General features: G+C 32.1%; 3 protein-coding genes across 5 annotated transcripts in view; 1 reads left to right on the top strand and 2 right to left on the bottom strand.

Moving 5' to 3' along the window:
• The window catches only part of rk (G-protein coupled receptor rickets), an 896,029-nt gene that overhangs the window by 531,860 nt on the left and 340,825 nt on the right, over positions 1-23,344 (top strand). The window lies entirely within an intron of this gene.
• Positions 1,999-12,350, bottom strand: LOC140444945 (facilitated trehalose transporter Tret1-like). Its single transcript, XM_072536661.1, has 2 exons — positions 12,144-12,350; positions 1,999-5,075 (listed from the first exon to the last, which is right to left on the bottom strand). Exons 1-2 carry the CDS (start codon positions 12,217-12,219, stop codon positions 3,748-3,750), a joined length of 1,404 nt encoding a protein of 467 aa, XP_072392762.1. The 5' UTR covers positions 12,220-12,350; the 3' UTR covers positions 1,999-3,747.
• The window catches only part of LOC140444924 (facilitated trehalose transporter Tret1-like), a 30,251-nt gene continuing 23,528 nt past the window's right edge, over positions 16,622-23,344 (bottom strand). For both annotated transcript variants that reach the window (XM_072536628.1, XM_072536636.1), the window contains exon 3: positions 16,622-20,110. In XM_072536628.1, the coding sequence (XP_072392729.1) occupies positions 18,786-20,110 (1,325 nt within the window). In that variant the 3' untranslated portion in view covers positions 16,622-18,785. The remainder of the gene's footprint in view (positions 20,111-23,344) is intronic.

Genomic DNA, 23,344 nt, shown 5'->3' with positions numbered 1-23,344 from the left:
ATGGCTTTCACGTCATGGTGATACTCCAGCTCAATTTGCTGGTGACCCCGATAAAGTCTGGCTCTAAACCAACTCGAGGCCACTTACTTGTGCATGTGCCAAATAATTTTGTAGGAAAAAAAATTCATTAATAGTTAATTAATAGGTTATGTTAGTAAACATTACAAAAAGTATTGAGCATTGTCGATTACAAATTTAATTTATTAATTGAAAGGAATTTTATCAAAATGCTGACTGATTCTTCAGTAAGTTTATTTAATTTAGAATATATAGTAATAATCAGCCGTACAAATTTAGATCCCGGGGCACTAATGGCAGGTAGCGAAGAGATCCAGAGAGTCGACAGATTCACTTACCTTGGAACTACCCTCAACGTACAATGGGACTACGCTCAAGAGATTAGATCCAGAATTGAAATGGCACGGTCTACATTTATTAAGTTGAGATCCTTGCTGTGCTGCAGTGATCTCAGTTTGGGAACCAAGATGCGGATAGTGAGGTGCTACGTTCTTCCAGTATTACTATATGGAGTTGAAGCCTGGACACTGACGCAAGCCACTGAAAAACGAATCGAAGCCTTCGAGATGTGGATATACAGAAGGATACTAAAAATATCTTATGTGGACCATGTCACCAACGTTGAGGTCCTACAGCGCATGACAAAAGAAAAAGAAGTGCTTAATTTAATTAAACAACGTAAGCTTGAGTACCTCGGCCACGTGATGCGGAACGAAGAAAAATATCGAATTCTTCAACTTGTTATGCAGGGTAAAGTATTTGGCAGAAGAGGACCGGGACGCCGTCGTATCTCGTGGTTGAAAAATCTCCGACAATGGTTTGGGATGACCTCAGCGGAGCTGTTTCGCAGAGCAGTCAACAAAACCATGATAGCCTTGATGATCGCCAACATCCGGACCGGATAAGGCACTGAAGAAGAATATAGTAATTGGTGAATTATAATTCATATAAATGAATTTTGTGTATAGGTCAAAACTCGGAATGATCCTTATCGGGCATTCAAAAAATATATGATTTAGGTTCTCTATTAGGACACACTCACAGTAAGGGTTGTCCACCAAATTCAGTTTGAAAAGATGTTGACTTGTTAAACAATGACCGGTCCGCATTCTTATAATAGTTGTAATGTATCTCCTATCTTTATATGAAAAGTTTTGAAACCATGTCTTATTAGGAAAAATATTTTGTACTCTGTAATACTGATACGATTTTTTGCTAATTAAAGTTTTCCAAGTGTTTTTAAATTTGTTTTTAAAGTATTTCAAATCCGTTTCTATTTGCAGATGTAATAAGATTTTTTGTTTTAAGGCACCAATAATCTACCGAAGCAGAAATATTGCTATTAATAATTTAAGAAATTGCACTAAGAGAATCAGAAAATATAATAACTTTATTGATCTGTCTATTAATGGATAAATTAACTGCTTGGTATATAGCCATGTTTTCTGCTTTGCATATGCACAGTTCATCAGGTAGTCTGGATGAAAATTTGTAATTGATACTAGAAATATAAATGCCAAAACCTACTTTGTTACAATTTTTTGAGGCATCCGTATAAATGAACGTGAAATCATTGATGTACTTTTCAGTAAATATCGTGACATTTTGAAATTTATTTGGATGAAGTTGTCAAACTCGATCGTGTTGTCATAGGGATTGAAAATTGCACTGAATGTAATTATCAGTCTAATGTTGACATGATTGGGTGAAATTGTTCCACATGACACAAAATGACGAAATTTGAATGGTTGTTAGAACAGTCGAAAAATTATCAGAGTAAATACACTGTTCTTACGTAAATATTCTCTTTAATTGATTATCTTTAATACTTTATTAATTTGTGTTAATGTTTATTTTCATTTTTGATAAAATTACTTCTTTCTGCTATATAATGACGAGCAGTTTGGAATTTTCTTTCCTGTATTTGTTTTAATTTTTGTTGTTTATAGAAATCTTCTGTTTGAGAAAAGAAATAAAAACACTGTTTTACTCTTTATTTAAAAATGCTTTTTTATATAGAAATACACTGCATATTTTTAACTATTACAATCACTAGCCAGTTACAATTACTTACATATTAGACACAAGAAATATTTATCTAAAACTAATCGACAAAATTGTTAAATTATTTTTGGAATCTTAAATTTCAAACAAAATTAATAGAAAGTGGGTAATATGCGTATGGATAATAGATACAATAATCATTAACTACACGAACGAATACAGCTTTTTTTTGACAGGGCTATATAAGGACTAAACGACAAATATGCGTAGTCTAGATGCAAAATCGGACATTTCCACTTTTGGATCAAAACCCGTTGAACATGTATCTTTACTCGGTTAAACAAGTTATTTATAATAAAAACAGCAATGATGGATAATTCTGGCAATAAATAAACATTAAAACTCCAGTTAGAATGCAAAATTGGACATTTCTTTGAATCAGTAATATTCAAATTGGACATTTCCGTAAATTTTCAATTGGCAACACTGTTAATATAATTGTATGTGGGCTGTATGATACGTATAAATTACAACTCAACAAATAAGTACTTATATGATTTCTTGTTGTTAAAAAATGGTTGATTGGAAAAACAACGTGATCCCAGTTCTTGAGAAAGAATGAAACAAAAGTAAAAATATCAAAGAGTATTATAAACATAAGCAACAAGATTTGGCGGAAACTAAAATATCACAATATTATGAGCACAACATTAGACCAAGTTTTCGTAAGTGTTCGAAATATTTTAAAGTATTGTAAAACACGTGCATCATCACCTTATAAATATTAGAATGGGTGGTCAAACTATCACAGATTAAAAATTAAAGAATTTATAGAAACACTGAAATTTAACAAACCACATTATTGCAGATCATCCTCAAGAGTAAGAGTGTACCTAGATCCAGTATTTAATAAAAAATTGTCTTCTGTATGCTATGAAGCATTGAGTTAAAAGTAACAGATTATTTTTTTCGTAATATATTTAATACAAAGTATATTATCGGATTTGGTGACTGTGTGTTAAACACGTCTTTGTTTCAGAGAAGGAATGAAATGTAAAAATTTTTATTATTTTGATCCATCATCGACAAATAGAAAAATATGGAAGCTTTAGAAATATTGCTGTATACTGAGAATACCTTGGAAAGATAGAATAACCAATACAGAACTATTGAACCGAATGGGTGATGCGATGGAATTATTAACAACTTTTAAAGTACATTTACAGATAAGTAAAATCTGCTATAGCTTATAGTGAAAAGCCAGACTGGAGTAGAAGAAGTTTCGGCAGAAAGAACAAATTCCTGCTAAGAAGCATAGGGGAACAATTCCAAATATCAGAAGCTGCAAACATAATACATATTGTAAAAAAATATCGTATGTTGGTTATCAACCTTCGGTAGAAGATAATATGTAAAGAAGAAGATCGAAAAATAAAGCTGTTTTTGTCTGAAACTTTTGTTTTATTTTTTAAGTCATGTCAATACTAAGTAGTCTCTTATTTATCCTAGACTACTTCTATGAAATAATCTTCCTTTAATAATGGTGATTGTAATAACTGATACGGTAAGGATGAAATGGGTCACGAAAATAAAATAAATCTACAAGACAAGATGGCAGTCCTAGGAAATACTAAAAATCTAAACGGATGGAAAATCTAAAAACAATTGGAAAAGTATACACGTACATCTAGAACTGGAATGAATTATCGTAATAAACAATGCTAACTACTTTTTAACAATCCTCTTCCCTTTCAATTCTTGCTGAATCTCCTCAAGTGTTTTATCCTTGGTTTCTGGTACTACAAACAAACACATCACAGCTGCAATTGTATTACAAATGGCAAAAAAGAAAAAAGGAGCGTAAAACCCGATTCTACTATTAAGCTCATAAAAAATAAAATTGTTCAAAAAATTACCAAGACCAAAAGTCATCGTGAGAATCGCCATGGCCTTGGATTTAACACTAGCTGAAAATAACTCGCTGAGCATCAACGTTGGAATAGTAGCAACACCAAATGATGCAAATACTTGGTAAACCATCATTGTACTAATAGGCATCCACCTAAAGCTTAAAAGATTCAACGAGGAGTTATCCTTCAAGTAGTAATAAGTTCCCATGATGTACAGAAGTATACCAGTACCGATGAGTGACCATAAGTAGCAAACTCGTCTTCCGAATCGTTTAACGATAAATGTTAAGGCTATTATGTTTAATATAAGCGATACTCCTAAGAGAAGCATAGATGCGTGTTCATGGCTGATGTTTCCGCCTCCTTGTCTAAAAATAAACTGAGTGTATACGTAGAAAACGTTAAGACCAGCAGTTTGTTGAGTAAATCTGATGAAAATTCCAGCTAATATAGCTCTTCTGTTGCTTCTAATTTTTATTATATCGATCCATGAGGCTGACTCAGATAATTGCCTCTCCACGTCTTTCTTTAAAGAGATGTAATCATCGTCTACATCACTTTTTCCTTTCAGAAATCGTAAAGACTTTTTAGCGTCATCCTCCTGCCCTTTCTTTATATAAAAATATGGAGATTCTGGCATAAAGGAAAACAAGCTAAAGAACAATAAACAGATGGGTATACCTATATAAGACGCTTCCCTAACACTAACATAACTACCAATCACAGTGATCATAAATTCTCCAAAATACAGGGAGAAAGAAACGGCGTTTCCCCACGTTCCCCGTACACTTGGATTGGCTACTTCTCCCACATAAGTCGGTAGAGAGGCAAAAATGCAACCATCTGCGAATCCAGCACATACTCTACTCAAATAAAATACGTAAACACTTTTAGCAAAACCCGAACACAGCCAACTGCAGATATGTGGAATGATGATCAGCAATAACGTTCGTTTCCTTCCGATGATATCAGTGAGTGTCGAGAATATTGGACATGACAGGATCATAGAGACGGGCTGGATCACGTTAAAATATGAAGCTTCATCTTCTGTTATGTTATAGTTTGTCTTGTCTTGTGTGATTTTTATTAAAAACGGCGATGACCAGGCGAAGAGGAGGCCCACGCAAAAGCCAGATATGGCACCTAAAACAAAAAAATTGCGTTTATGTATCTTTAAAAAAGAAATAAATTTTTTTGTTAGACTAAGTATAATTATCGAATTATCTATTTTTGATGACAGCACTATAAGATTTATATAGTAGTGATCACTTGCCAATCTTATATAATATTAATATCAGTATATTAGTATCGATGAAATATAAAGTTAATTTAAATATAAATACAGTACCAACTCAAAAATGGAAACTATTACAAAAATTTAGAGTCGATTCACGACACAATCACGAGCTTTAATCAGGTTGTACTACATGCTGCTAATATAGCCATAACAAAATTTAAAAAAAAAACACAAACCAGTTCCCTGGTGGAATACACAACGTAAGGCCGCTATTAAATTAACTAAAATAATTTGGTACCGATACAAAAAGTACAAAAATATTGATCTGTTAACAAAGTACAAAAAATGTAGAGCTGAAACAAGGAGAATCATAAAAAAACCGGTGTGGCAGTCCAGTAGGACTGCCGGTAGAAGTTACACTTCTATACGCGCATTCGCCGTTACAAATTTATTTGGGAGTCAATCTGCACAATTATTACATATATAATGCTATAGGTAAGACATAGCAGAAAGAGAAACAGAAATAATAACAACTTACTAACAATTAATAAACAACATTTGACCTGTAATAGGAGTATAGTAAATGAAGGATTGAATCAATATTTTGATGAAAATGTATATTTTTATTTTCATATATGTATGAAAGGAGTTGAATGCAAAAATTTTTTTACACATACTCTGCAGTAAAATTCATTGTTTATTTTGTTATTAATATAAACATACAATACGATACACTGCAACATAATTCAATATAATAATACAATACAAATTAAAATGCAATATTCGTAAGTATTTAAAAATGACAATAATATACATAACTTTTCTACTTACGCATGTGTTTAATTTACCATGTAATAATATTAATAAAAAAGTCCTCTCCGACTGGGAATCGAACCCCGGTCTCCCGCGTGACAGGCTGGGATACTGACTACTATACTACCGAGGACATGACACAAACGTATTTCAAAATTGACAGTTCTAGGTCATACAGTGATTTATTGAGATTATTATTTTGAAATACAAAAGACTAATATAATTATGAACATTTAATAAATAATCCAAAACATATCACATAAATAATAATATTAATAAATATTTTATTATATATATAATATTATATGTATATATATACATAATATATAAAATATTAAATATATATACAAAAGGAACATTTTTATATTCGAGAGAGGAAGAGAGAGAAAATATATCTTCTGTCTCTCTCTTACTCATTATCTTACATATGTAATGACTTCACAGATTCACTCCCATACAAATTTCCAACGTGAAGCGCGCGTATAGAAGTATAACTTCAAAAATCAAACAAGATTCATAGCAGAAATACATATCTAGCATTAACAGCAATACAAATATATCGTCGGTTTGGAAGAAAGTTAAAAAAATAACAGGACAGCATACTTACCAACAAATCGTAAGTCTAGAAAAAGAAGGGATGCTACTAACTAATCCACAGGATATAGTAAATTAACTAGCTGATACCTATCAAAAATTCTCATCCAGCCAAAATTACAGAAATGAATTCCTAACTTACAAACAACAGGAGGAGGCAGTATCTATTATATTTTCCGACGAATTTAACACTATTAATACACCTCTTAGTTATGGGCAATTTCAAGAAGAACTTAGTAGCATGAAAGACACTTCACCAGGTCCAGATGACATACCAATACAATTTATTAAACTTCCCATAGAAGCAAAAGAGTTTCTACTCCAAACTTTTAATATTATTGGTCACAAAAATCATTTCCAAAAATCCGGAAAAATTTCATTGTTATCACTATTAATAAACCAAATAAAGATAAATTACTAACAAAATCATATCGTCCCATATCATAAACATGTTCTTCAAGTGGACTTATGGAAAAGTAGTCAACAAAAGATTAATGGAAGTCCGGCCCCGATATCTAGCAGATCATACAGCTTTATATCGGTTCTGACAAATTTGTTAATTACTGGTAGTTAAAATTAAAAATATAATTTAATTTTTGATACTGTTTGCAACTTAAAGTTAAATGTGACAGTGTACTAAAAATCATAGAATTCTGTAAGTACAAAACTGCATTATTAATAACCTTAAAATCAGAAGTTTAAAAGGCAAAATATTTTATCGATTTCATTTCAACTTATCGATTATCGACAACAACTTTTTGCTGGTTCTTGCTTCTAACAAGTAATTAGGCTAGGCTGCTGTTCAATTTTATTAAGTGGCCAGGTCTGGCTTCAGATCCTCTGTGCCAATGTACGTAAATTCTCAGCGGGAAGATGGATGAACCGGAATCAGCTACTACCTCACGAAATATACCCACTACGTCATATATATCTTACTCCAATGCATTAAACAGTTTCAAATATCCTTCAAAAGACCAAGGTATTATACTTTCAACCATACAAGGAATAAAAGTTTTCGAATATATAAAAGCTGTTGGATCAATAGTACAGCCCAAAAATGTTGTTTGGGCATCCAAAATAGCAAACAACCGCATCTGCATCTACCTCTCCTCTAAATATGTAGTTGATCAATTTCTTAGCTCCCACAAATATATAAATATTGATGGTAACCAGATTGAAGTAAGAAGACTTATAACTCCTACCCAGAGACTGATCATATCTAATGTATGTCCTACTATACCTAATAGCATAATTGAAGAGCACTTAAAAACTATGGGTATAAAATCCGCCTCCAACATGACGTTTCTACGAGTAGGCATGCAAGACTCAGAATACAGTCACGTACTCAGCTTAAGGAGGCAAATGTTCATAAGTCCTTTAGAAAATGCATCAATTCCTGACTCATTTCTAATCTCATTCGACAATACATCATATCGACTATACATTTCCATAGATGGTTTAAACTGTTCCAGATGCAAAATTGTCGGACATCACGATTCTGACTGTCCTTTTTTATCATCATCAAGTAACTCAATTAATCAAATGGAAACTGACTACCACGTGAATATACATAACTGTACCAATGAAAAATATAATCAACTACAAGATCAACCACGAAACCAATACCAAGAAGATACCGAAACATTAATGGAACCAGAACCCAATACCATACAAAATCACGCATCAGCTACAAAGGACCAAACCACTTCCTCACAAACAAACAATGAATTACAAATCTTGAATCAACCAAAAATATTCCAAGATAATTCCTTAGTAATTGAAAGCGATAGAAAAACCACTAAAATTACTCCTGCAACTAAAAGACAAATATCCTCTCCTGAAATTCTTGAAAATGACCTACCTCCTCCCGATACTCAAAAATCTAAGAAAAAGCCTAAAACCCAAGAAGATATTCCAATTATTCTAAATCAAATTAAAGAAAAAATTGAAAATAGAAACCCTTCCTTTACACTTACTTTTCATGAAATATGTGATTTTCTGGCAAATTCCCTTCACTCAAAACATCCTGAACGCATTGTTAAAAATTATTCAAATGAAAGTCAAGAAATAAAAGAAATTTTAAACTTTATATATTCTCAAATACAAAATAAAACTTTAAAAAACAATATTACCAGATTAAAGAAGAAACTGCTTCTCAACAGTCCTTCTTCTACTGACGAAACTGACTAAGAATCAAGTTCTCAACAATAAATAGTTAACAGATAAAGAGTTAATGGCCAGCACATTCATATTACAGTGGAACCCCAACGGTTATTTTACACATATAGATTCCATTAAGCTTCTTATACACGAATATCTTCCTTTAGTCATATGCCTAGAAGAGACCCATTTCAAGCACCAAAATGTGACATTAAAATCATCATCAACCGACTCCGAATAGGACATACTTTCCTTACACACAAGCATATCTTCAACCAGGAGGCTGCTCCGATGTGTACCAAGTGCAACACTCAGTTGTCAGTGAAACATATAATTGTTGAGTGTCCAATGTACCAGAACGAAAGAATCGCATGTGCCCTTAGTTATAATTTAAAAAGTATGCTTACGTCAAATTTACAGTCTTTATTAGGATGCGTCTTGTCTCCGACGCTTTTCAACGTGTACTCACAGGTCATATTCAGAAAACCCTTATGGGAAAGAAAAAAGGGAATAAAAATTGGTGGAAAAATCATAAACACCATGAGATTTGCAGATGACGCGGTAATTATGGCTGAGAGTATAGAAGAACTACAAACTTTACTAGATGCAATAAATAGTGAATGCATTCAAATGGGACTTGACATCAACACAGATAAGACCAAATTTATGATAGTATCAAGGAGTCCAATAAATAATGAACAACTAACTCTTGGTGGACAGCAAATAGAGAGAGTGACAAAATATAAATATCTGGGAGCTTACATCAACACAGAATTAGATCCAGACCAAGAGATCCGGGTACGAATAGAAATGGCAAGGGCAGCGTTCTTAAAATTCAAACAATTGTTCTGTGACAAAAATCTGAATACTGCGCTGAGACTGAGGTTTGTTGAATGTTACGTCTGGTCGCAACTATTGTACGGGTTAGAAAAATGGACACTAAAAGCGCAAATAGTTAAAAAGATTGAAGCCTTTGAACTTTGGATATACCGGAGAATGTTGAGAATCCCATGGACTACCAGAGTCACCAATGAGGAAGTGCTGAGAAGGATGGGTCGAGACAAAAAATTGTTGAGAACGATAAAAGTACGCAAGACTGCATACCTTGGACACATACTAAGAAATAATAAATATAGTCTTCTGCAGGTCATCCTGCAGGGTAGAGTCGATGGCAAAAAGGAAATAGGTAGAAAGACGAAGTCATGGTTGCGAAATATTCGAGACTGGACAAACATGACTGTAGACGAATTATTCCACGTTGCAAAAGACAGAGAAGCTTTTAAAAATGTGGTCGCCAACCTCCGTTAATGGGGACGGCATAGGAAGAAGAAGAATAATAATAAAAATGTAATGTAATCACAAGAAAATATCTTCAGAACAATATACCAAATGTAAGACTATTGGTCAACAAATAGAAAAATCGTCTGACAAAGCTAATCTAACCACTTCTAATGCACATCCAGAAAATTCCCAAAATAAATTAACTACAATAAATGCATCTAATATCCAAACACAAAAAACTATGGAAACTGATGACAACATGACAGGATCTATAAATAATAAAAGTGAAATATCATCCTTAAAAACCATAAAGTCAACAATCCTACTCCGGTAGAAACAACACCATTTCCAATTATTACTAACGTCTCTAATCAAGAAGATAGAACACAATAAACACAACAGGCATATAACCACTATAAACGAATCAGAAATGAAACGAATATTTTAGTTAGACAAATAAAAAAGGAACACTGGCAGAGCTTCTCAAAACAGATGGAACACTATTTCTACGGAACACAAAAAAATCAGAGAACAAAGAAAAGACCTGAATGAACTAATAAAAATAAACACATTCAGAAGGAAACATGGGTAGACTACTTTCGATCACTATTTGCTAAAGGTGACGATAATGAACCAAAAACACCAGAGGTGACGTCAAACCATGAAATAAATATTGAGGAGGAAGACGTAAATGAAGCATTAAGGAAATTAACAATTAGAAAATCAACAGGAGAGGACAGAATGCCAAACAAACTCCTTAAATACAAACGACCAGATCTGATTAAACAACTAGGTATTAAAACTAATTAAAAAAATAATAGACCAAAACAGATTTCCTCAAGAATGGAGATCAAGCATCCTAATACCTCTCTTCAAAAAGGGAGACAAATGGAACTCGGAAAATAAAAGAGGAAATAATTTATTAAACACAATACTAAAATTAACAACTAAAGTGATAACAAATAAACTGAATGAAATTATAACACCAGCAGAAGAACAACTAGGATTTAGGTCGGGAAGATCATGTACCCACCCTTATTTATAATGAGCCAAGTGCAAGAGAAATCATTAGAGTACAAAAAATCGGCATATCTATGTTTCGTAGACCTTAAGAAGGCATTTGACTGATAAAACATAGAGATTTGCTGAGTCCTCCATTATTCAACATTATTATAGATGAATTATTACAAAAAGTAAGAACTAAAAAAGGATACCAAATGGGAGAAAAACAAATTAAAATAATTTGCTATGCAGACAACGCAATACTACTCTCTCAAAGTGAAACGATTTACAACGCATGCTGCACCAATTTAATATAAGCACCAGAAAATTTAACATGTTAATTTCCCCAAAAAATATAAAATGCATGGTTACAACAGCAAATTTACTAAGATGTAAGTTGGAGATTGAACAGGCATAATTCTAACATGTCTGATTCCTTTATTTTACAGTTGAAACTCTACTGACAAGGTGGCACGTAAGTAAAGAAAATACAAAGTAAAATAATAATAAGAAGCTAAACAAAGGTATATACAAAGACTAGATAATATGAAAATTGCATAAGATATTGCAGAAGAAACTAAAGACAAAAAGACAATAACCAAAATTAAAAAGCTTCAGAAACAATGGCTGGCGATATTGGGAAATGTAGAATATATCTAATATCAAGATCGGCATTACCTCTTCTTGAACGAGAAACATTAAGACAAATAAATTATATGAAAGAATAAAGAAACAATAAAATTAACGTAGTTATGTGTATAATTGACGATCATACCATATTAAAAAGTTGAGCCCAAAAGCCCTATTAGCAACCACTCTTGTTAATGATGACGAACATCATCATTGTCAACAGTGATAAAGGAAAATCCCAAAGCAGACTTATAAGATACTTTCAAAACCACTCAATGACAAAAATAATTAAAAATATTCTTCATTTTTATCACTCGTATATAAGAGTATTCACAAAAATATCAAATACGTACTTGTAAATTCTCAATTAGTGAAAATGTAGTCTAAAAATAGCTACGCACATGATCATATTTTAATAAATTGCGGACATGACTCTCAAAAAACAGAACTTTACCAAGTACATATTTATATTAAAAAAACCAATAAATACTCACCAACTAAGATCGCTAAAACTTGGGGCCAACTCTTTTCCTTCTCAATTTTTTTCCCATTCAACAAAGTCGTTTCCATTATTCTATTCCCAACAAGTTAAAGTACATCTTCCCGCCGACTGAGTCGATTTTTGCCAAAAGCAACGTCACCGTTTGTTGGCAAAACTTCCTCGATGAGTTACTAATATAGAAATCACTGAAACAGCGACTGAGAGAGTGAGAGGCAAATTTTATTAATTGCCATTCATCAATAGGCTTTTTAACCGGATCAATTGTATAATTCAATGTTTTTAAACAAGCTAGCGATCATGTATGTGTAATAATTAGTATGTAGTTGCACTATTAATTCATGTAGGTCATTGGGAGATTTGAAAAAAAAAACAATTATTGGTAAATATAATTGGACGTTTTAACATTTCAGTTAATAGTTCAGTTTACAAATTAATTATAATAAATAAAAAATTATTCATCTACAAAAAAAGCGTTTTAAAGTAAAATGCTGAGGAGTAGGGATGGCGGTTTTTGACAAAACACCGGTATTCGGTCGGTTATACCGGTTTTTTTTTGCTTACGGTTTAACCTGGCGGTTATAACCGGCCAAAAAAAACCGGTTTTTCCAAAAACCGGTTTTTGGTTTTTTTAATCCAATAGTTACAAAGTTACATTTACAATGCACTTTAGTTTGCGATACTTCATTCGACTCGATATCAATATGATCAAAATTAGTACTATCGAAAGAACATCAATATCAATATAAATAAAACAAAATTTTTAATAAAACCATTTTATTCTATTAATTATTATATTTATTTATTATTTTATTATTAATATATATTTAGTGATTATTATTAAACATAATATAGCAAGATTATTATTAAATATAATTATAGTAAGATTAATATATACATATTGCAATAATATACAATAAAAGAATATGAAGTAATATTTTAAGTAAAAAAGTATAGGTTAGAAGATTACAAATAGGTTATATTATATGAAATGGATTTAGCATTATGTTGGCCAGTATTTTTCATGAAGCCTATTGAGAAAAACTCGTTCATATATATGTTGGTCGGTTAAGCGGCTTCTCTCATCTAACACAATATCATTCAATGATGACACCAGTCTCTCTGATGCCACCGAACTTCCGACCAACGACATGTATTTTTTTAGCTATAAAAGCCAAGCCTGGCATATAGGTTCTGTTCTGATCCCAGAGTGAAAACGGATCACTTGGCAGCAAAGGCTGCTGCAGATATAGAGTCAGTTCATTTGAAAAAGAACTTTGAAACTGTGTGTCCTGAGAACTTGAACTGAAACCACTGTTCACCAACTCCAGATAGTGTGAAGACCAAAAAGGGTTTGATTTTAAACTCACTCATCATTCTGGAAGGAACAGGAAGGAGAAAGTTTTCCGATTTCGGTAAGGTAGGTCCTAACTTCTGAGCCTAAATTGGATGTGACTGTCTCTGATATACGGATTCAGATATAGTTTTTTGAATCTCGGCGTGATTGTGGCATGGCAAAGATGGGGATTTCGTAAAAGCTTAGTGCCTCTCTCTTGAAGGCTAGTTATAAGCTTTTAGCATAACTTTTGAGCTGTACTAAGGTTTGGCTTACGGTTTTTTAAAAATCTTTCGATAATAGACACAAGGGGGTTAACAAGGCTAGCAGTAATGTACTGGGAACCCGAGATCTCCTTTGTGGCCTCATCGAAAGGCGATAAAATGCTTACAATTTCAGTGATTAGTTTTATATCTGAACCAGAAATCATCCTTGGTGCTTTTTTAATCGAGGGATCTGCCAATATTGCAGCTATATATGGGGACATTAGTGTGAATCTTTTAAGCATATGGTAGACAGAATTCCATCTGGTTGTAGTCAGATGCAGAGAGCAGTAAACCAAAATTATTACACTACTGCTCAACAGAGAGCGCTAAAATAATTCAGGTTCTATTGTCAATGAATACATTGAGAGTAGAATATAATATGCAATTATTGTATTCAATTAATGATGCAAATTTAATTTACCATTTAAAAATATAATCCTCTAAAATACCCACCAATTTTCCTCTCCTCCCAAACCCAATAAATTCCCCACCCCAACCATTTCAACTTATAAAAAATTTCCCAGACTCTTTCAAATGGGATTTAAAAAAAATAATATCAACAAAAATATTTTACTTAAAAATAAATTAATGCAATTTATCTTTTATTTTTACTACGTTAAAAAAATTATCATGTATTACTTTTAACACGTTTGTATATTTGTATAATAGGTACATTTTAACTCGTTTAATACTTCCTGTATGGGTGTATCGTTTTGAAAACGTAGGGAAATCCTTGGAGATTCGTATTCGTAATCAGTAATTCAATATTTATAGTCAGAACATTATTTTTGGTAATCAGAAACATCCATTCACCCACTTTCAATGTCAAGAGTAAAGTGTGAAAAATAGATGATGTACCAGATCACTTCTTATGTAAATATTATGATTACAAATACCTTTTCAACGAAATATTATAATAAAACTTAATTGTTTCTGGCTGATGAGAGTTTGCACTTTCAGTTTGCTTCTGTATTTGTAAAATAAAGTAAAATTTGAATTATGGTTTTGTTTGGAATAATTACTTGAAAATAATAATTATGATTGGGATCCAAAATAATACCTAACCTAATCCTAATCACCGTAAAAACCTAATAACCGGTTTTTACTTTAAAAATAAAAAACCGGTTATAACCAGGACAAAAAAACAACCGATAAAACCGGTTATTGCGAAGTAAAAAAAAACGGTTTTCGGTTAAAACCGGTAGGTTTTTCCCATCCCTACTGAGGAGAGCGCCACGACACGGAGTTATCGCTACGAAATTGCAGTTCGTTATAATAGTTGGAAGATTCAGTTTACACGACGAGGAGAGTGCGTTATACAATATGTAAATTTTTTCTATTTTATTTTCGATTTTATGACTATCAAAAAATTTATTTATCTGTCAAACGTTAAAACATATTTAACTGTCAAACGTTAAAAATGTAGATGTGAACAATCAGTACCTACTTACTACGTGGTACAAGTCTCTGATAGATTTATTGGGGCATAACAAAAGTCTGACGAGACAAAAGTATTTTTAAAGCGGTAACAGACCTACATTCTCATTTGCACTAATTATAATATTATAATTTGCAATTAGATTTCCTTGCATCTACCAAGCAAAAACTGCTTCTCAATGGAATAATGCAGTCATTATTTTATTACACAAGCAAGGAGACATCTTCTTCTTGTAGTGCCTATCCATTTCTGATGTTGGCGACCATCATGACAATGTATTTTGCAAACTGAAAAGATTTGTGGTTGTTGTGTTGAACCACGTACGTAGATTTTTCAGCCAAGAAATCCTTCGACTTCCTGTTCCTCGTTAGGAGACAGAACAGATCTAAAAATCTACCGTCTTATCAGTTTGCTTTCACACATTCTATCAACTTAAAGAACAAGCTGGTTTTAGATCGAGATACAGCACTAATGGACATTTACCAGTGATAAAGAACCTGTAGTCTGCAGAACACAAAAAATCATTGGCACTCATATTTATGGACTACGAGAAAGCATTCGATATCATAAGCCATCAGAAAATGTTAAAAGCATTGACAGAGTGCCGAATAGACCATCCTACATTAACATAATTAAGTAAATCTAGCAAAATGCTACAGCTATTGCAAGACTATCTGAACAAGAAACAAATAAATTCTGTATACAGCGAGGAGTACGGTAAGAAGACACCATATCTCCAAAGTTATTCACGTCGCTTTTAAAACATACTTGTAAGAAGGCACATCTGAACGAGCACGGTATCAACATAAATGTAGAGAAGCTCAGCCATTTGAGATTTGCAGATGACATCGTCCTTATAGCCGATCGTATGGATGATGCAATGATTATGTTTGAAAAATTATATCACGCTTCCTTGGAGGTCGGACTAAAGATAAACAAGACGCAAATAATAACTAGTCTGGTGCTAAATCGAAATATTGCAGTTAATGGAAGGCATATTGTGCAGACTGCATCGTCTAAGTACTTAGGACATGAAATTCGGTATGTTCAGCATTGGACGACTATGGGCTCATGATGATGATGATGAGGCACTTGTTCAGTTGTGCCGGTTTTTAGTGAAAACCGAACTGATGGTTAGGTATAATATTTTTTTCTGAATTTCAATATTAAGTCTACTTGCAATGACTTTCTCTGCGACTTTGGACATAACTGGTATTAGGATTATGGGTCGGTAGGATGTAATCTCATGTGAAGGTTTTCCTGGTTTTGGAATCGTAATGATTTCTGCTATTTTTTATTGTACAGGAAAGTAGCTTTTTATGATTTTTGTGAGACTTACAATTATTCCTTTTCTGTGTAGATTATTTTTTATATGTTGGCCTGAACTCCTTTAATTTTTATTTATTCCCTGGAGTATAAGTTAAGATTACAATAAATACAATAAAAATCAGAAACAGCGTTTGTTTATTGTTCACATAATTTATAAATATTCTTGATAGTAATATAAATAAATAAACATTAAAAAAAACGTCCACATAACTTTTGTGCACAGTTTACAATATTACACATGCTTTAAAAATTCAACACAATCTTTTATTAAACAAAAACATATTAAAAACTAATTGAGTGTTATAATTAAAATGTCATTACGAATAGTTTTATTAGACATATTTTAATGTTTGTTTATAGTATGGGAACATTTTAGTGATTACTTAATGGTTACTTTATTTTTCATGCAATTTTGCGATTAATTCTGAATGTTAACAATATGATAAGGTGTTTCGCGGAAAGGTACAATAAAATCAGTGATAAGCTGGTTGGAAATAAAGACATAAAATTCGTTTTAATTAGTCATGTAGTTTAATATTAATACAAATTATTATAACAGTCGATTGTTGCTATACACTGAAACAATGGTCGTGAGTTTATTAATAATTTTTTAAATATTGAAAATGTATTTTTGATGTTTTTGTTTAATGTATTTGGCGCAAAATATTTTTTCTTTTCACTCTAAATAGCATAATATTTAAAAAAAAATCCTTGCTAAAATAATAAGTTGTATTTCTAAAATTGGTCTAGAAGCCCAACTGATTAAATTGTATATAAAATATTAAGCTTATACAGATGATTACACAATGATTAACTACATCAGGAGATTGTATCTAATATTGGTCCAATCATCAGAGATTTGATCACTAAAAATCATACGAACAAGCTAAATTTTACTGAGAATGTAGGTGGGAAAAACCGAAAAAACCGATTTACTAAAAACCTGTACTCCGTAGAAAAAACTATTTTAAATAAAAAATATAGCTGAGATAATTTTGACCAAAAACGCTTATTAGCATATTTTGTGTAGAATGAATCGTTCTCTCCGAAACAACACTTGAAGCTACCGGCGATTTTCAATGTCTGGTACGCCCGCGAAGTCAATTTCACATAAAATTTATATTATCTTGACGGTAAAAATAAGATAAAATTGTTCTATTGACAAAAACTAAAATGCGTTTTAAAGGTGAAAAGTGACGCTATAAAATTTTTGTATATTGCCGTAAATAAAGTTAGTTCCCAGAAAGATGTTAAATAAATAAACGTTTAGCGATTTTTACCATTTTTTACAATTCTCATGAGATCAATAATATTTATCACTTCCATTGACCGGTCGCTATGGAATTTTCATTATTAGATGCCAATCTTCAAAAAAATGTAGCCTGAAATTTCGATTTTGAGTTTTAATAACAAATGTGAGGCATTTGAAATATGCCCAAAAAACTCTGAATTCAAACATTTACATCACAAACGATCGCAGGTCACGGAAATGCTTTCACGAAAAGAGTATTAGGTGGAATATGTAGGTGAAGTCGTGTCGTTTCGAAAAACATACTAGTTAATCAAAAGAAGCAGTTGTTGCGTTGTTTTAAATCGTTTGTAATGTGAAAGTTTAAATTTAGCGTTTTTTTAGGCATATTCCACATGCCCCCCATTTATTGCCAAAACTTAAAACCGAAATTTCAGGTTATATGTTTTGAAGAATGGCATCTAATATTGAAAATTCCATAGTTACCGATCAACAAAAGTGATAAATATTATCTCATCAGAATTGTAAAACATATTTATAGAAACTGTCTTTATTTGCCCATAAATTCAAAAATTGCCTACAAAAGCTGCTTTCTTCAGCTTTAAAATACATTTTAATTTTTGTCAATAGGAAACTCTGATCAAAAGATATCAAATTTTTACAGTCCAGTTGATATAAATTTTATTTAAATTTGAAGTTGAATTTAAAAGAAAATGGTTCATTATACAGAAAAAGTACTTATAAAAATTTTTGTTCAAAATTTCAAAATTTTGTTTAATCTCAGCTACATTTTTATTTAACATTTTTTTCTGCAGCGAACAAATTCATGGTAAAACGATTTTTTCCGTTTTTCCTCCCTTACGGTGGGGGTTTTTAAGGGTTTTTGAGTCTTTTTGGGGTCCAAAAATTATTATTCTTAAGGAAATTCAGCTTGTTACAAATTAAATCATATCTTAGAAAACTTGTATTCGTTAAATACATTCACATGTATAATTATGTTTTTATATTAAGCAGTTTTCTTAATCAAAATCAGTATTTCCCTTTAGAGATTGTTGAATTTCTTCCAGGGTCTTCCCTTTCGTTTCTGGTACTATAAAATATCCCACGATCGCGGAAATTGTATTACATATGGCAAAAAATAAAAAGGGGAAATAAAATCCCACACTTGTATTTAAAAAGTAAAAAAGATAGTTCGTTATAAAACTTCCAATTCCATATCCCATTATTATTAAAGTCATAGCTTTGGATTTTATACTAGCGGAGAATAACTCACTTAGCATAAGTGTCGGAAGAACAGATACTCCAAAAGAAGAAAAGCATAAAAATATTACAGAAATTACTATCGGCGCAGACTTAAGACGTGATAGATCTATGTGAGTATACGCGTCTAGATATAAGTAAGCAGACATTACATACAACGCGACACCTGCAAAAAACACAGAAATTATATAACAAGGTCTTCTTCCAAACCGGTTTACTATAAGAAACAGAACTGCAACGTTTAATATCACAGAAACTCCTTGGAAAATTATGCCAGAGGTTACTTTTCCAATATTTTCTCCTGCTTTGTCAAAAATAAATTGTGTGTATGTGTTAAAAGCAGTCAATCCCGACAACTGTTGGCTGAGCCGTAAAAACAAACCAGCAGCCAAGGCTCTTCGGTTACTATTAATCTTCAATATGTCGATCCAAGATGCTGACTCGGACATTTGCCTTTCGACATCTTTCTGTAAACTTTTAAAGTCCGTTTCAATGATTTTCTTTCTTGTTAGGAACTTTAACGACTTTTTAGCCTTTTCTTCTTCACCTTTTATCATATAATAATACGGAGACTCTGGCATAAACATAAATATTATAAAGAATAAAATTGGGATAGCCAAACAAACATATGATGTTTGTCTTACACTTAAGTAACTACCGATAAGGTTAATTAAAAATTGTCCACAGTATAGAGAAATTGATATCGCATTCCCCCAAGTACCCCGAATTTCTGGATTTACGATTTCTCCTATATAGACCGGCAAAGCTGCAAAAAGGCAACTTTCTGACAGTCCAGAGAATACTCTAGCTGCGTAGAAAACGAACACCGATTTGGCGAATCCTGAACATAGCCAGCTGGCTACTTGTGGTATGACTATTAGAAGCAGTGTCCTTTTTCTTCCAATTACGTCCAAGAGTTTGGAGAAAAGTGGACAGAAAATTATGATCGCTAGCGGGTGGATGATATTAAAAAATGATCCTTCTTCCTCTGTGATGTCGTAGTGTTCTTTATCTTCGGTAATTTTCAGAAGGAAAGGAGAAGGCCAAGAAAACAGCATGCCGTTGGTTATTCCAGCAAGCATACCTAGAATATAAAAAATAATCAGAAAGAAAAAAAATTAAATAATGTCTGTAATTAATATTAGCACCAATATAAAGATTTAACTACAAATAAACTGTCGAAATACGAGGTCACTATGTGACAGATTCAGCAGTTTTTGTCAATTTTAAGTTATTTTTTATTGAACTATTATATTCCAAAATGTACTTAAGAAACTTATGACTTTTATCTTCTAAATAACTTCTGAAGTATTTGGATTTTACTGGGAAAATTTTACAAAAAATAAAACAATTTACAAAAATATTTTTTTCTCAATGTCGAGCCCCTCTCATTGGGGTGACTTTGTAACAACGTAACTTCTGGATACAAGTCTAAACTCTACGTCTTAATAGGTCGGGATTATGACAGAACTCGTCTGTTATTATGATCTGAATATTAGATCTGTCACAAAGTCGCCCATACGCATGTAAGCATATATATAGTTAGTCTGTCACAAAATCATCCCGTGAACAATTAAACCAGAAGGCTTTGTTAATAATAAAAACAAATGTTATTATCCACAAGTAATAAATAAAAGAGGTTATAGATAAGCGCATGGCATATCTGAGAATTAACGCCAAACCATTTAATATATCCATCATCAACGTATATGCACCAACTGTGTAACCGTTTCAAAAGATTTAAAAGAAAATCATTATAAATTTCGATTATTTTTTTTTTAATAAAACTACTAACCCCATCTATCTGTCAAGTACCTGTAGCCGACTTTAAGGATTCTTCTGTAATTCCCAAATATATCCGGTAGATGAGCCTATTCATTAACTTGTCACTCACGTTCAATTTTCAGAGAGCGCAAGAATAGCGTCTCGCTCTTTTCTCTTAAGAACGCCCAACCGTTAAGACGTGTTTCCGAAGTGGGTCTCTTCTAGAGGTGAGCTAAGAAATCCTTTTCTTGTCCATATTTCAGATAGATATTTATTTTTTAGACCCTTATTGGAGAGGCTATAATGCTGATATATTTCTAATACATGTCGCAAGATAGTATTGGTATGGAGTTATTCCAGATCATGGCCCAGTAGCGGTATCTTTTTATGGAATACCTAACCCCTCTTATCTAGGATGGTGGTGGATTGATATAGGACGTAGCCGAATCAATGGTTTATTTGGTTGACTGATTAAATAAGAAGAGAAACAGAGCAGATTCAGGTTGTACCAATTTTTATTATGCCTACTTTCAAGAAAACAGAAATGATTATAAACTCAAAAAAATGAAAATATAGTGAAGTGTTTTATTTTTATTTAAAGGTTTAATAACTCTTTAATTTAAATTATTCCTAGTTGATAAATAACTATATTATTTTCAATGTAAACAAATTTCGAAATTTGGGTTTAATATATATATATATTCATTTTCTTTATAACTAATTCTTAATTTAATACGATACAAAGTTTTTTTGTTCATTACTAAGAAATAATAAAGTATAGTTTTTTTGTAAACCTTCGATAAATCTTAATTTTTTTTTGCTCGTCCCCTTCTAGGATAAACCAGGGGTGGCGTCCAATAATAAATTATAATTTCATATTATCTAATTGTGCTTGGATTTAAGATACGATATAGTTTCTATATGTTTAAAAAAACCCCGCCCAATTCTCTTCGACAACGAGCGATTCTGGCCTTGCATATATCATTGTAGCACGCAGTGTTACAACTGAAAGTGCTGTAGCAGAGGAAAAAGGTAACATTTATGAAAAACTGGAACAAGAAATTGAGTCTTTACCCAAAGAAGACACAATTCTGGTAATGGGAGATTTTAACGCCCAGATAGGCAAGGAAGACTACATTAACCAAGTTGCAGGTAAATACACATTACATGAAAAAACAAATGATAATGGTCAAAGATTATGCAACTTAGCAACTAGCACCAATATGATTGTCAGTAGTGTAAAATTTGCACACCCTGTCTACCACAAAGTAACATGAATCTCATCAGACCAAAAAACATGTTTCCAAATAGACCATATACTGATCACAAAGAGAAAGCAAACATCGATAACAGACGTGAGAACATAGAGAGGTGCACATGCAGACACAGATCATTTCATGGTTGAGGCAACGTTAAGACAAAAAGTCAAAAGAACGCTAAAAAACAAGACAACAAAGGACAAATGGTACATAGAAAAACTGAATGCTACAGAAGAATTAAACATGCAGAAGATATAAGCAAAAAACTGAAGGAATACTGTAAACATACAGAGGATGTTGAAACAGAATGGACAAATATAAAAAATGTATAAATGAAACAGCTTCTTAACATGTAGGGATAGAGAGAAAGAAGAATGGTATAATCAAGACTGTCATAATATGTTAAAAAAGAAGATAGAAATAAGACAAAAGTGGATCAGAACAAATAGACAAGAATATAAAGAAGACTACAACAAATTAAGGACAGAATGTAAGAAACAAACAAAGAAAATTAAACGAACCTGGTGAAATCATAAGATAAATTAAATAGAAAAAGAAAACACAGACAGAAACACAAAATCATTTTATAAGAAAATTAGCGAGCAGAACAAAACCTTTATATTAATGGACATCCAACACCAGATGAATGGAAAACAACATATATGACCCCAATATATAAAAAAGGTGACAGGAGAAATTGTAAAAACTATAGAGGGATATCGGTCACAAGCTCAATGAGTCGACTATACGGTCGAATACTACGAGACCTGATAGAGGAAGATTATCAATCGTCAGAAGACGAAGAACAAGGAGAATTTAGAGCAGGTCGTTCATGTACAGATAACATCTTCTGTCTTAAACAAATTATAGAAAAGAAAATTGTGACAAATAGAGAGTTACATATGACTTTTGTAGATCTTGAGAAGGCATATGACACAGTCCCGCTAAATAAACTATGGGAAGTCCTGGGCACATCAAACATACATCAAACATTGGTTAGTGCTCTCAAAGATCTATATTATGGTTCAAACTCCCAAATGAAATTCGGAAACCTCTTAGCTGAAAAATTTGCAGTTACTAAGGGTCTCAGACAAGAATGTCTGCCTACAATATTAAAAATCTGTCTAGAGTCAAGTTCAAGAGATTAATTTATGAGCAGTTGTTAGCTGAACAGTAATTTAAAAATTTAAGAATTAAAAAAAATAAATAGTTTATAATTTATAAATTTAATATGTACTTATTATTTTTATGTTTTATTGTAAATACAATTTCATTATTTAGATATAGTCTATCTA

The sequence above is a fragment of the Diabrotica undecimpunctata genome, chromosome 1 (assembly GCF_040954645.1).
Source record: "Diabrotica undecimpunctata isolate CICGRU chromosome 1, icDiaUnde3, whole genome shotgun sequence".
Taxonomy (NCBI): Eukaryota; Metazoa; Arthropoda; class Insecta; order Coleoptera; family Chrysomelidae; genus Diabrotica; species Diabrotica undecimpunctata.
This window is presented reverse-complemented; position numbering and strand designations above follow the sequence as displayed.

Bases quoted from the DNA above. Each gene is read 5' to 3' on its own strand.
- LOC140444945 (XM_072536661.1), bottom strand. From the start codon at position 12,219: ATGGAAACGACTTTGTTGAATGGGAAAAAAATTGAGAAGGAAAAGAGT. The intron at 5,076-12,143 runs GTGAGTATTTAT...TTTTTGTTTTAG, and splicing joins AGTTTTAGCGATCTTAGTTG to GTGCCATATCTGGCTTTTGC.